The sequence below is a fragment of the Aureobasidium subglaciale genome (assembly GCF_000721755.1).
Source record: "Aureobasidium subglaciale EXF-2481 unplaced genomic scaffold scaffold_2, whole genome shotgun sequence".
Taxonomy (NCBI): Eukaryota; Fungi; Ascomycota; class Dothideomycetes; order Dothideales; family Saccotheciaceae; genus Aureobasidium; species Aureobasidium subglaciale.
Window position 1 is genome coordinate 1,358,175 of NW_013566993.1, and position 14,109 is coordinate 1,372,283.

The window sequence follows — 14,109 nt, forward strand, 5'->3', positions numbered from 1 at the left end:
GGCAGATGGTCCAAGCTTCTATCCATTCGAGGAAGGAGCTCACAGCGATAGATTGCAATCGAAGAGTCTATCCATGTCCTTCGCGCGCTGTCGACTCTTTGCAATTGCAACATTCACCAAACTCACATATCCCACGCTCTCCATTTCAATCAAACAACATCACGCCAGGAGCGTAGCAACAATGGTCAACAAGGCAGCACTCAAGCCGGCCGAGGACTTCCTTGACTTTGTCAATGCCTCTCCCACTCGTATGCCACCCTCTGTAGAAAGAAAGATATGAAGCGCAGACACTGACGTGTTTATACAGCCTTCCACGCCGTACACACGGCCTCGCAACAACTCGAAGCAGCCGGATACACAAAGATCAAGGAGCGCGACAGCTGGGCCAGCACGCTCGTGCCCGGTGGAAAGTACTACCTCACTCGCAATGCCTCTACCATCATTGCCTTTGCTGTGGGTAACAAATGGAAGTCTGGAAACCCCATCGCCATGGTTGGCGCACACACCGACTCCTGCTGTCTCAGACTCAAGCCAGTCTCGAAGCGTCAGTCTGAGGGTTTCATTCAGGTGGGTGTAGAGGCATACGGCGGTGGGCATTGGGCGACCTGGTTCGATCGCGACCTCTCATTCGCTGGACGTGTTATGGTGAAGCGCGCGGATGGTGGAATGGAACAGAAGTTGGTCAAGGTCGACCGCCCCATCTGCCGCATCCCCAACTTGGCCGTTCACTTCGGTGGTTCTACGCCCTTCGAGTTCAACAAGGAGAACCAGTTGTTCCCTATTGCAGGTCTGGTTGAAGCCGAGCTCAACAGACAAGGCAAGACGTCCGAAGATGTCAAGACGGAAGAGTCAGACAAGGCCGATTTCAATCCTCTGAAGAATCCCACTGAGCGTCACCACCCTTACGTCGTCGAGATCCTTGCAGAAGAAGCCGGTGTCAAGCCAGAGGATATTCTGGACTTTGAGATTGTCCTGTACGACACTCAGAAGTCCTGCCTTGGAGGCCTCAACAATGAACTCATCTTCTCTGCCCGTCTGGACAACCTCATGATGACCTACTGCGCCGTTCAGGGTCTGATCAACTCCACATCGCCTCAGGGCAAGTCTCTGAAGGATGAAAACACAATCCGTCTGATCGCTTGTTTCGACCACGAGGAGATTGGCAGCACCTCGGCTCAAGGTGCTGACTCCAACATTCTGCCATCAGTCCTTCGCCGTCTATCAGTACTTCCTTCTTCTCAGGAAACAGAAAGTGACAGCTCCTACGACCGCGCCGATCAGCCTACCCACAAGGACGTCGACACGAGCACCGCCTTCGAGCAGTCCCTCTCAAGCTCTTTCCTCATCTCCGCAGATATGGCTCACTCTGTGAACCCCAACTACGCTGCCAAATACGAGAGCGAACATAAGCCCCAAATGAACAAAGGTACCGTCATCAAGATCAACGCCAACGTCCGCTACGCCACAAACTCTCCCGGCATCGTGCTCCTCCAAGAGCTGGCCAAGAGAGCAAAGAAGAGCAGCGGCGACATGCGCACAAGCGGTCAAGGTGTCCCATTGCAGATGTTTGTCGTTCGTAACGACATGCCCTGTGGTAGCACTATTGGACCTATGCTCTCTGCCAACACTGGCGTGAGAACTCTTGACTTGGGCAATGCACAGCTATCCATGCACAGTATCCGCGAGACCGGTGGTGCTTATGATGTCGAGTACTCTATCAACTTGTTTGAGAGTTTCTTTGAGCATTACGGCGAATTGGAGAGCAAGATTTTTGTAGATTAGACGTGTTGACATTGTTCTTCCTCGACAAGAAAATCTGGACGGATTTGGAGATACGCATGACATTGGGATCAAACTCTCTAATGCAGAGATTATGTAAAGCATCAATCGAGATTGAACATTATAGCGATCCACAAAGCTCCAGCACAGGCTTCGAGTCGGTCAGAGGCTGCTGCAATGCACAATCAATGTTCAGAAAAGTTGTATAGACATCAATGTGGACTTGGACCAGCTCCACGATTGTGCTCCTCCTCACTCACATCTCCAGCAGGGTACTCGCTTCCTTCGCAGTTCTACAGAAGAAAATCTCTAAAAGTCACGAGGGGTTTATACAACTCTTTTTTGATCGCAACTGCTAAACTTTTTCAAACATGATATGCGCCCTTTCTTCCCCAATACCGACAAAAAATTTCAACACTCTGAATCATATCAGTAGTTGGCAGGAGCGGTTTGAAATATTGTACGCCAGCCTTTCCTGGATTATTTCCTTCAGTATAAGCAGAAAAGATTTGAAAAAGATGCACTTTCACAAAACTTCCCTTTAGTTACACCGTGAGGTATTCGGAGGACGCTCACATCTCACCATTTTAGTGAGGCAGGAAAACTTTGCAAGAGTCAGTGAGAAACGAGATGATTGACTCTGCAAGTGACCACAGGTTTGTTCTGGTGTTTCAAAGACAGTTATCAAGAAAATGGGAAAAAGCTGTCGGCCGAGCGCCTTGTTACCGGGTGAAAATTTACCAAATGGGGTCTAGGTGTGTTTCCTTGTGCATGTATAAGTTCCTTTTTGCTGTATGATTGTGTCCTATTAGTTTTTGATCGAGAGGAAAAAACATTGTTTTAGTCTGGAAAATGCTTTTTGATGGTTCTAGCTGCGGACGAAAGGCCTTTTTGGCATATTGAAGGAAAGCTGGAGGAAGGGCATAATGCTTTCGAGCTTGATGCAGAGGGAATGTCTACGGAGATCCAATCTTGATCTTTGTGCTCTCCAATAAAAGGGTGTTTTGCGATTTTTGGATGTGTTACTTGCATTTTCTACGGTGTCTTAGCGCTGAATATGTATGGAGGCTGGAAGTCTTATAAATCATGCCTACACTGCGCGGACCCGGGCCTCATTTCTTTCAACGGGATAGGGTATACGTTATGCGAGAGTACAAGTAACGTTGGCCCCCTTCCGTTTCGTGCATTGCCAGGAAACATCTTCCATTCATCGCATATCCCTCAACCTCACAAGCCGAGCCAATCTCTCCACCAATGCAGCAAATCTTTCTTCTCTGGCCGTTTGGGCCGAAGATACAAAATCAAAGTCATCTTCATCGAGATATAGTTCTGCGTGTTTCAACTTCTTGTTTTGTCCCACGGTCACCGAGTGCGGTGTGTTGTTGTTGTTATTGCTGTTGCTGTTGTTGGTCAGATTGCTCAAACGCTGGGAGATTGAAGGACTGTCATGAAGATCGGTGGGAAGTGTTCGTTTCCTTGCGTTATTGCTCGATGGCACTGCTGTTGTGTTTCTCGTGGCAGATTCCAGCAAAGCGGCCATTGTCTCATTTTCCCGGGCTCCTCCTCTATCTGCAAAAGGTGCCGGTGTGTCGAAAGTTTGGAAATCGTCCAGATCGGGAGAGTCTTGCTGTTGCTGCTGTTGTTGATAAGAAGCCCCATCACTGACTTCATCATTTCTCCTACCCTCTCCCCTCAAGATCCTCTCCACACGCTCTTGAATCCCTTCTTGCACATCCCCTGCACTCCCATAAGCCAACGCAGCACCCAACCTCTGCAATCTCAAAAGCTCCCTCCCATCCACCCCACCCGTTCCCCTCACAGCCCTCAAATTCCCCGGTTTCGTGCGTTCTGCTCGTCTCGCAATACTGTCTTCCAGCATTGTGCGTCCATTGGCATCTCTCTCGTTTGCAATGGGAGAAAGGGAAAATGAGGGACAGATGCGTAAATGTTCTTCTTTTCGCTGCAGGCTGTTTTTGGGTAGTTTTTGGGATTGGCAATGGATGCAAATTACCATTTCTCCGATTCCGGCGGCGGGGGTGGGTTCGAATTGATTCGAGACTCGGGATGCTGTAGGCGGCATCTTTTCTGGATTTGTTGCGTGTAAGGAAACTAGTGCCTTTTTTTTCTCTCGATGGTAATTGAGTTTTAGTGGGTGAGGGAGTGAGGAGGGAGAGGTCAGATATCTCTCTGACAGTGGTTCTTGCTTGACGACCTTTTTTCTTTCGAGCGTCCCAGTCAAGTGAGTTGAATATATTGATCAAATGTAGGTTTATAGCCAATCGTGTTGTCGCTATGAAGTTCCCAAGAATGTACGAGCGACGCGTAGAGGCTTCAAAGCAAGATGCTGTTGGTTCCTATTTCAGCTCCGAGTTGATTTTCAGGTACACCTCCAGAGAAAGATGTAACTGTGATGTCTGTGTTTATCGATTTGTGTCTCTTTGAGTTGATGACGCGAGTGTTGCTATCGTGTTGGTGATTGTTAGTCTCGGTTGTTGCTTGTTGGAAACGAAGCAGAAAGAAGGACGCGTTGCTTGCAAACAGAGAGGCAATCATGCCAAGGATACAAAGTTTCCCGGGTCACCCTGGTCGATGTTAGATTTCTATTCAGACAACGATTACATGGCCTAAAGAGGGATAATCAGTATATATACTTAATACTCATGATTTAAGTGGACTCCTGGATACGTATGACTGATCCATTTAGAGACTGTAGCGCGGGTGGACGCAGTTAATCTTTCGAGTCTTCAATTATGGCGAATGTGCACGACAGCGGGCGACTAATTCATCCTGGAGTCTCCATGGTTCCATGTGATTCAGAACTCAAATGTGCTGTCCGTTACTCTGCTCTCAACTAGCTACCTCGAGGGTACGTATGGTTCTGATGGTGAAAAGAAAACCAAGTTGGTGGAAGCCAAGCTCGATGTTGTACACACAGCGAGAATAGCCCGCTCGAGGGAGCACTACCTCAATTTTGCCAGCGCAACATGCCACGATTTGCATCTCAGGCGTTTATCGCAGCACTTAATGAAAGAAGATAACAAGACTTGGAAAAGAAAGATAGGTTCATAGATAATTAAGCCTATACACACAAAGCTAATAGAAAGGAAATAGGGTATTCATCCATCATAAAATAAGGATTTTCTGTCGTGCGAGCACATCATGTCCGATCACCAACATCCAAGAGGAATTAATCTCAACAAAATGCCAGTACCAGGCACGGCTTCAGCGACGACATGACTTTCCTGAGGGGCCATACCACCTCCAGGCCCATTTTTAGCAGACTCGACAACACTCTAAGATGACTGTCTAGCAGCCTTACGCTCACCGTAGGCCTTGGTGGCGTAGTCACCGCCCTTGACGATGAGGTCCTGGGGGTTGTAGTTGTGCTGTCCAGAGAAGTATTGCTCCAGGATGGCCTTGGTACCGGCGGCGTAGCGCTTCTGGGCGTCGATGGAGGTACCGGACATGTGAGGAACGGTTGCGTTGCCGCCACCCCAGGTAGAGTATGAGGCGGTACGGAGAGGGTGGTCCTTGGGTGCGGGCTGGACGTCCCAGACATCACCACCGTAACCGCGGAGCTGGCCTGACTTGAGGGCTTCGGCGACATCTTCCTTAACGACGATGGCACCACGAGCGGTGTTGACGAGCCATGAACCTGAGATGTGATGTTAGCAATCGAAGGTAAGAATGAAGCAAAGTCGAGAGGTATCATACCCTTCTTCATCTTGGAGATGAGCTCCTTGTTGAAGAGACCCTTGGTCTTCTCGTGGAGAGGGCAGTTGATGGTGACAATGTCACACTGTGCCAGCATGTCCTCGAGCTTGTCGACACGACGGCAGCCAATCTCAGCCTCCTTCTCGGGAGACAGAGGCTGGTAGTCGTAGTAGAGGAGCTCCTTGCAGTCGAATGCCTTCAGACGGCGGAGGACACGCTCACCGATACGGCCAACAGCGACGGTACCGACAACCTTGTTCTCAAGATCGTACTCGTTCTTTGCAACGGCAGCAACGTTCCAGTCACCCTTGGCGATCATCTCGTGAGCGGGAGTGTAGTTGCGGACCAGGACAAGCATGGTCATGACGACGTGCTCAGCAACTGAGACGACGTTGGAGCCAGTGACCTCGGCAACAGTAATACCACCATTGGTCTTGTTGGCAGCGTTCAAGTCAACGTGATCGGAACCAATACCAGCAGTGACGGCAATCTTCAAGTTCTTTGCCTTGGCCAGACGCTCTGCGGTGAGGTAACCAGGGTGGAAAGGAGTGGTAATGATGACCTCAGCATCAACGAGGTGCTTGTCGAAGGTCGAGTTTGCACCCTCCTTGTCTGAGGTGGTGACAAGCTCATGGCCCTGGTCCTCGATCCACTTGCGCAGACCAAGTTCGTTCTCAGTGGTACCGAGCAATTGAGGCTCGTCCTTTGCGTGCTCAAAGCCGTCGTACAGAACCATCAGCACCTTGCCATTCTGTTGGGCAGTTGCCGATAGCGTTCTGATGGCACCAGCAGATCTGAGAGGGGAGGAAAGAGAAGCACCTGCAAGAGGGGAGGCACGCAGCGAAGCGGCAGCAGGGCGAACAGCGCGAGTAGCAGAGCGGAAGAATACCATTTTGAATTGAGTGTGATGGGATAGGAATGAAGGGAGAAAAGAAATCTTGCAGGTAGGGGGATGTGCGACGGGTTATAAACAGAGTGGAGGAGGGGAGCTACTTTAAGCTTGCATCACTGGTTTGGCTGATTGCGGAGAAAGTGTACGCGCAGTATGCAACTTCGTCCGAACTTCGGTGCACGTTGCCCTGTCCATCCTCCCGTATGCCCTCTTTCGGCATTTGGAATCATCTCGATGCTGGTGATGGTCGAGAAGAAGAGGGGTTAAACATCGAGTCAATTCCATCAATCTGTGTCATGTGTAGAGCAAAGTCAACTTTACAATGAATGAGTACTAAGGTCACGATCATGGAGAAGCACCCAAGCTTTCTTGTATACAACCATTTCTCGCACAAAGAAGAAGTCTCACCACTGGGATTCACCCCTCCCGTTTGCATGGTGCCCCGAGATCTCTTGCAAAAAGACTCGAGGGCTTCAGAACCCACCAATTATCATCCCGGAAGCCACCATCGCGATGTAGGAGAGCTGTTTCACTCCCCCTCCTGCTGCCCGCCTTGCACGCGAGCCGCCAGTGCTGGTGACGTTGGCTCCCCCACATTTGCCGCGGGCCTGCCGTTTCGTCAAAACAACGCAATTGACCAGCCACCTCAATCTATTTCTTCACCTCACTTCACAAGTCATAAACGTTCATACCTAGCTTCATCTCACGAAGATTAACAATAGCTGTGAATAGTATGCACTCTCCTTCCCCATGCATTGCCAATGTTCTCGGCGTGGAGGAGCTGTCCGTTCGAGAAACGCAAATGCGGGGGTTCATGCAAACCGTTCGGTGCGGCAAGGTCAATGCTCGAGCTCTCTCCACAAATCATAAGAATCGCCGAGTCTCGTCCGCTGCTTCTGCTCTCGATTGCCGTGAGAGGAGGAAAGCAGAGGGCAAGGAGAGAAGCCCGCCTTCCAAACGCCCCTTCCTGCTAATTCTGGGCCCAGCTCTGGGGCTACAGGGAGCAGCGAACTTCGGTCGAAGGACTTGATTGCCTTTTCCAGTCATCATGCTTTCCCCAGCCAGCTAGGCTCATGGAAGAGCCAAATGTAGAAGGTCCAGCGCAATATGGAATATGGGTTGTCTCTCGTGACCTGCTTTGTTACTCCTCACTCATATCTGCCGAGTCTCGCCCTTGAATCCCCTCATCTCGGAGCGCTATCTCTGCCAAATACTGCGTCGTCGGTCGAGTCTCGGAGTCCAGGTCTCCTTTTCTCCGGATCAGGCTCGATGATGCGGAAGACGAGACCTATGCAACACGAGCATCAGCAATTACGTGTAGATATAACAACTAGGAATAAATTGAAGCATGATGCATGCGTGTCTTTCTTGCTCTGGTTGCACATAACTTGGAATGCAAACAGAGGGCTCTCTCCACAGTGACACCTTGATGAGAGTGGAAAGCGGGCCCGTGTTCCGTAGTTCGGCAATGACGTTTGAGTTTGCCGGAACAGCCGGCCGGACGTGAACTTCAGCTCCTCAAATCTCACCCATGCCGTTGCTTCTCAGAAGACAGCGTGTCCTGCTGTTGCAGTATAGGCCAAAGCACTCGCAGTAAGCAGTAAGCAGTAGATGTGCAGTGTGGCCGTCTGTTCGAAGAGCGAGATCAATCTCATATGCTTCGAGTTCTATTTCTACATCTCTGTCTGCGTCGTTCCCTTCATCGTCCCATATGATCAATCTTCTTTCTTCCATACCGCCGAGCATATCTGAAAAAGAAAAGTAGCACCTACCAATCCTCAATGGGTAGAAGTGCAAAATGCTCGAAACAATGAGCAACAAGAGCCAGATCAAGGGGCCAATCCGAGAACAACATCGGCTTTCCCCAGCGGGAGACAGCAAAACTTCAATCAGCTACCAAAGTTTATGCCATCTAACAATGCAGGTCACCAAGCTATTCTCATCAAAAGCCAATGTATGCATGAAAGCATACTGCAACATTCACTGGTTCAAGATGATCAAAGACCACCGTTTCCGTCGTCATCATCATCGTCTTCCTCGTGGTAAGGCGCAGTGTAAGGTCTGCTGGTGTAGTTGTCATTCTCCAGGTCCCAGATTATGCCATGAGCAAGGCGAAAGTAGGAGGGATGGTCGAAGTTACTGGTGCGAGTGACCCAATTGCGTGGGAGGATGGGCGACTCCTCTGTGGTCTCGGTGGCCACAGACAGAGCTCTGAACTCCTGATACAAAGCGACTGTAGACGTAGGGACAGTCGTGACGTCCTCAGACGAGATGAGTGCGGAACCAGAGGTAGATGTCGCCTGCACAGAATGGTCCATAGCCACAACGTCGGCGTTGTACTGCTCAGGCGTGATAGTGGGAGTTGGAGACGCGGATGCAGATCTTCTCAGGGCTGTGTCGGTCCTCTCAGGGACAGCATCCGTGTGGACTCCAGCATGGGCGTCGTCGTCGGTAATGGAGGTGCCAGTGTCTGCACGATGGATGCTTGGAGTTGATCTGGACAGTCTGGTGTTGGAGATGGCCGTGCCTGCATGACTAGTACCAGGACGACCGGGGTCGTCAGCCATGTCGGCGAAAGAGATGTATGGGCTAGCATGGCTCTCGCGGCCGCTACTGGGAGCTGTGGAGTCTCGAAGGTAGAGATACTCTTCTTCGTCGTCGCTACCTTCATCGTTTGGCTCGCCGCCATACTGGAAAGCAGGAGGGTCGGGAACGAGATTGCGCCTGCGTCTGCGCATGCCAGCGATATGGGATCTTCTGTCGCTGGCGGGAAAGTAACCATCCTCTGGGTCGTAGTCGTGGTAGTATCTGGCAAACATGACGTCGGCTTCTATGGCATGGAGCTCGGCCATGTCAATACCATCGGTACGAGGTGGATAGTAGAAGACGGCACTGAACTTTCATCAGGAACGGGCATCGAGAAAGTAGTGAGTCCACAACATACCGGTTTGGGGTTGGGATACCCCATGGGCTGACGTAGTTGCTAGTCCCGAGGAGTCCTAACTGTACCTCAACCTCATCGATCTGCGAGGCGAAGGCGTCTTGTCTGGCTTGAGGTAGAACAAGCTGGAGAGCTTGACTGAGAGCAGGGAACGCAGCAGCAGGATGATACTGAGCTGGTATACCCAGAGGATTGGTGGGGGGAATGAAAGGGGAGTTGTTGGCAGTGGGCACCGTGCTGGGAGGTCCGCTGATGGTGCCATCGTCTGAAACACTTTCTTCATCGGACGAGGCAGCCGACGAGAGGTCTTGGGGAGAGTCAGAGTTGCGTGACATAGAAGAGGAGTGCTCGAAAGGGTTGTGACAACAAGGAATTGGAAGAAGAGGAGAGGTGTGTTGTTGACGTGCGAAGAAAACGCGATGGACAGGATGTTCTGGAAGTGAAGAAATACTGTGGGCTTGATCGGGAGCGCAGAAAGTGACCACCAAGTTGTGAGCAAATCGTGTGTCACGACGTTGGTGAAGTGAGGGTAGGTTCGTGAGATTTGCACCTGCCAGATATTTGTGACTTTCGCCTGTGAGTCGTCGTGCTTCGACGCCGTGGCCAACTTTGGCGATGGCAAAGCTTGACGAGCCGGACCTGGATCAGATCATTTGATATGGAACAGTGGAGAATATTGGAAGCAAACAACTCTTTCTATTCAAGAAACCGAGATAGTGATGAACACCTGATCCTTCGTGGATCAAATTCTACTCCGTTCGCTGTGCAAGACCCAGGTATAAAATACGCGCTCTAGAACGAACAGGGTCCTGACTCCATCCCCTGATCAGTTTTTAGACCCCCTGAACCTTTCGATAACTGGGTGGCTTGACCGCTCGCCTAATCAACTTGCCAGCATATACTGGCACTAGGGATACGGCAGAGATAGCAGCGACCCTCCAGACAAACCCAACGCTCGCCACGAACCTAAGATCAAAGTAACCTGAAAGAAAAGGTATGCTACCAAAGTACAAACAACCAGTCGCAAGAATCGAGATGATGTTTGCAGGGTGCCACGTTGTGATCTCGGCAGCTACCATGATCAACTCGTTGATGACCAGAACAGTGAATGAGACGGAGACCATACGCGCGAATGAGGCTGCCGTATCGGCATTCCCTGTGCTGTGGTCTGCGAACTTCGGAACCAAAAGTTGACTGCCTCCTTGAATTATGATGCCCTGGTACACCGAGATGGCGACCCAGATGAAGAAGGTGCGGTAGCTCAGAGATCTGCCAGAAGTAAGTTCTTTGTACAGTTCTGGATACAAATTCGCGAGATTCTCATCGACATCGCGGTCGAGTGTGAGAGAGAAGACCGGTGCCATGGTATAGAGCGTTGCATAACCGACCAATAACCAATCTCGATACAAAGCGATAGGTTGATATGCCGAAGCTACCGAGAACACCGTCTGACAAACCGAGATGATTAAACCACGGTGAATGACAAACTGCGCAAGTTTGGCAGAGCGCTTGTATGAGTTTCGTCCATGCCATACTAAGAGCTTAGTGAGGTGGCTGAACTGAGTAATGCTGAAGTCTGCCGCGAGGGAAGCTTGACGACCTTCTTTTCCAACGATACCTACACCCACATCGGCGGCCTGGATCATGCTGACATCGTTGCCGCCATCGCCAATACAAGCAATGCGTTTGCGAGTGTGGCTACGGATCAATTTGGCGACATCTGCTTTTTGTGTTGGAGAGCAACGGCACGCTATCACTGCTGGCAGCCGTACAGCTAGAGTGATGAACGCGTCACGATGGTAGTTGAGGTATAGCGACAGAGACTCGCCATCGATTAGCAATGCAGCGTTTGGCCGCGAGTGTAATAAAGAAAGCGCGTCCAAGGCTAAGTCCTTGCGTTTGAGCCCTGCGATGGTGTGGATGTATTGGCCTCTGGAGACGAGTTTCGAAGACACAGCTACACAACGTGCTGTCTCCACTTTATCACCTGTCAACATCCAAATCTTGATTCCCGCGTTACGAAGGAGCTCCAGAGATGGCTTGATGTGGGCTTGAAGTTTGTCTTCCACACCCGTCACGCCAAGAAGCTCGAGGTTGTGCTCAAGATGCTGTTTGATGACTCGGGCCATGCTGCTATCGCGATCGTGGAGGCTCAACGATGCTTCTGCGTGAGCGTTTGAAAAAGTGGCATATTGTTGTGCAGATAGAGCCTTCCTGCCGATGACCAGAGTGCGCAAACCCTCACGAGCCATGTTTGCCGTCTCTTCGTCAAGCCAGTCATTAGCAGCGACGATTGAAGTCATGACAGTATCGGCACCTTTCTGGAAGAAGTACAGCTCGCTCGAGTCACCTTCTGGGCTGCCTTCTTGCACAAACTTGACAATCACACCCATGCGTTTGCTGTCAGAAGTGAACGGAAAGATGTTGAGGATTTGCACGCGAACCACGATCTTGGCGTTGTCGACGAATTGCAAAGTAATCGATTTGCGATCGCGATGCAACAGACGTAGGCCAACGTGTTCTGTCCAAGCCACAATTGCGATCTCGTCTGGCGAGGAAGCTTGATACGAGGTGACAGTGGATCCGTCGACTTCTTCAGTCGTAGGCGTGACGTTATGGCAGAGTGCCAATGCTAGAACCAAATCTCGGACTCTAAGACCAATCTCTCTACGAGAACGTGTACCAGAAGCCAATCCACCAGTCACGTTAGACGAAGGCGAGAAAAATCCGGGCAGATCAGCAAAAGCCGATTCTACGTAGGCAGAGACTTCATCCATGGCCTCGTTGGCATACGAGACAGTTCCCACGTGGATTTTCTTCAGCTCCATTTCATTTTGCGTAAGAGTACCGGTCTTATCACTGAGTAAATACTCAATACGTCCAAGATCTTCTGGGATAGTGCTGGTGCGGACAACGGTCCCAGGTATTCCCTGATCACGTTCAATAAACCAAGCATACATGGACTTCCCCATGTCGAGATTGACACGCAAACTAATGGGCACGATGGTCGAAAACAAGATGAGGAACCGCATCACTGAGACGTACCATTCCCGACCTTTCTCAACATTGAAGCCTTTGAGCGCAACAAGGATGAAAGACAGAGCGAGAGTCAAGAAACATAGAATTTTGGTCAACGAGTTGATCTCGTTCTCGAGAAGACCTGTTTTTGAGCGGGACGCAGAGGTAGAAAGAGCAGCACGTGTTTCGGGACCAGTGTAAACCACCACAGCATAGACGGTAGTGCTGGAGGCAAGTACGGTATTCGCCCAAGCGGTGTTGTCAATCGATAGGGGGAAGGATTTCGTGCCAGGAACCTCGGCAGTGGGCGCATCGGATTCATAAGGATCATATGCTTGACGACCATCTGGTAATAGATCCAGAGTACCAAGGAAGTCGTTCACACGCTTGTCAGGCTTTCCGGCTGTTAGACGAAGTCTCGTGAATTCACGAGATGGCAACTCTTGTGTCAGGGGAGAAGCCAGTCTGAGCTTCCAATCTGTTTCACCATCAAGTTGATCTGTGCGAATGAAGGCTTCTCCACCAGCACTAGGATCGTCAGAAGTGGTCTGGTTGGGTAAAGGCGGTCCTGGCACATCAGCCACCGTGGACTCGAACAGGTTCGCCTCTTCGCTCTCAGGCAGAGGTACCGGCTGGGCAGATGGCTCCTGCGAGAAACTCTTGAGAATGACGACGTCTGCTGGGAAGCGCTGATCTTTGGTCATGACCAGAACATCGCCTACTTTCAGTAGACGCGAAGGCTTGGAGACCTCGCGCACGTCTAAATCAAGAAGCCCATCAGCATCGGGACCGGCGGCTGACTGTATCCTTCTGGATGAAGTGTCGTTGTTGCCAAATTGAAGAACAGTATATCTCTCAGAGTTGGCCTCCTTATCCCTCCTTCGTCGATGGATATCATCCATGGCCTCTTTCCCGAGCGTGATGGTCAAAACGAAAAGTAAGGGGAATATGTAGGTGCTCAGATAGCCTATTCGAAGTTGGGGTATAATTTGCGACAGAGCGACCAGGAGGAAGTACATGTTGAAGAAGAAAGAAAACTCGTTGTAGAGGGTACGAGGTAGGAAAGAGATTGGAGTATATTTGGCGTTGGAAACAGCATTTGGAGGGTATTTGGCGTCCTGGCGATCGCCCACAACGATGGTACGATTAGAGGCGGGATCATGTTCGTCTTCGGGCTCAGAATCGTCGGCTCCGAGAGGAGTTGAACGTGAAAATGGGTTCAGTCGCGCTCTAAATCTGGCCAGAACGGATTGGGACCTGTCGGATAGACGTCGCAGGCGCGAAGATTTTGGTGGAGTGGGAGAGATAGTATGCGACTCTCTTTCAAGAGTTTGACTATCTCTTTGGACCAAGGCTTCCAAGTCGTCTGCATCTGCGTCGTCGATATAGCGATCTGGCCTTCTGAAGGCTCGCCTCCCTCCAAATCGCAGATTCTTGAGCGGTATGTTCTTGCCAAAGTCATTGCTAGCGGATCGGGAGTTTTGGTTGTTGGTGTTGGCCGTCCGGGGGTCGAGTTCGTCCAGATCTAGATCCAGGTCCGAGTCGGCATCAGGGATCAGAGAGGCCGACGCGGTCGAGTCGCCGTGTCGATGTGACATGCCTCATCTGTCTTGCAGGAAAGGAAAGAGCGAGTGGAAGGGTTGGATGACTTCCCTTGTGAGCCGGCTGCCTACCTACCTATAATTAGGCGATTACGTTGTTGCCAGGCATTCGAAGCTTGACTCGGCACACCCTAATCTGGACTCAGCCGCGAGTCGTGCGGGAG

General features: G+C 50.7%; 7 protein-coding genes across 7 annotated transcripts; 2 read left to right on the forward strand and 5 right to left on the reverse strand.

Moving 5' to 3' along the window:
* Positions 1-181: 181 nt before the first annotated feature.
* Positions 182-1,782, forward strand: AUEXF2481DRAFT_45984 (uncharacterized protein; the record flags this gene model as incomplete). Its single annotated transcript, XM_013492096.1, has 2 exons — positions 182-248; positions 308-1,782. 2 exons carry the CDS (start codon positions 182-184, stop codon positions 1,780-1,782), a joined length of 1,542 nt encoding a protein of 513 aa, XP_013347550.1.
* Positions 1,783-2,626: 844 nt separating this feature from the next.
* On the reverse strand, positions 2,627-4,274 carry AUEXF2481DRAFT_36553 (uncharacterized protein). Its single transcript, XM_013492062.1, has one exon. It carries the CDS (start codon positions 3,857-3,859, stop codon positions 2,987-2,989), a length of 873 nt encoding a protein of 290 aa, XP_013347516.1. The 5' UTR covers positions 3,860-4,274; the 3' UTR covers positions 2,627-2,986.
* AUEXF2481DRAFT_408625 (uncharacterized protein) lies at positions 3,985-4,363 on the reverse strand. The gene has a single exon (XM_013492309.1). The coding sequence runs from the start codon at positions 4,330-4,332 to the stop codon at positions 4,111-4,113; it is 222 nt and encodes a 73-aa protein (XP_013347763.1). The 5' UTR covers positions 4,333-4,363; the 3' UTR covers positions 3,985-4,110.
* A 709-nt stretch (positions 4,364-5,072) lies between these two features.
* On the reverse strand, positions 5,073-6,229 carry AUEXF2481DRAFT_45985 (uncharacterized protein; the record flags this gene model as incomplete). The annotated part of the gene is made up of 2 exons (XM_013492097.1): positions 5,073-5,434; positions 5,494-6,229. The coding sequence occupies 2 exons, from the start codon at positions 6,227-6,229 to the stop codon at positions 5,073-5,075; spliced, it is 1,098 nt and encodes a 365-aa protein (XP_013347551.1).
* Positions 6,230-7,296: 1,067 nt separating this feature from the next.
* On the forward strand, positions 7,297-7,855 carry AUEXF2481DRAFT_408660 (uncharacterized protein). Its single transcript, XM_013492310.1, has one exon. The coding sequence runs from the start codon at positions 7,493-7,495 to the stop codon at positions 7,805-7,807; it is 315 nt and encodes a 104-aa protein (XP_013347764.1). The 5' UTR covers positions 7,297-7,492; the 3' UTR covers positions 7,808-7,855.
* A 527-nt stretch (positions 7,856-8,382) lies between these two features.
* AUEXF2481DRAFT_2043 (uncharacterized protein) lies at positions 8,383-9,661 on the reverse strand (the record flags this gene model as incomplete). The annotated part of the gene is made up of 2 exons (XM_013491811.1): positions 8,383-9,277; positions 9,330-9,661. 2 exons carry the CDS (start codon positions 9,659-9,661, stop codon positions 8,383-8,385), a joined length of 1,227 nt encoding a protein of 408 aa, XP_013347265.1.
* A 498-nt stretch (positions 9,662-10,159) lies between these two features.
* Positions 10,160-13,942, reverse strand: AUEXF2481DRAFT_45986 (uncharacterized protein; the record flags this gene model as incomplete). The annotated part of the gene is made up of 2 exons (XM_013492098.1): positions 10,160-13,533; positions 13,681-13,942. The coding sequence occupies 2 exons, from the start codon at positions 13,940-13,942 to the stop codon at positions 10,160-10,162; spliced, it is 3,636 nt and encodes a 1,211-aa protein (XP_013347552.1).
* Between the last annotated feature and the right edge of the window lie 167 nt (positions 13,943-14,109).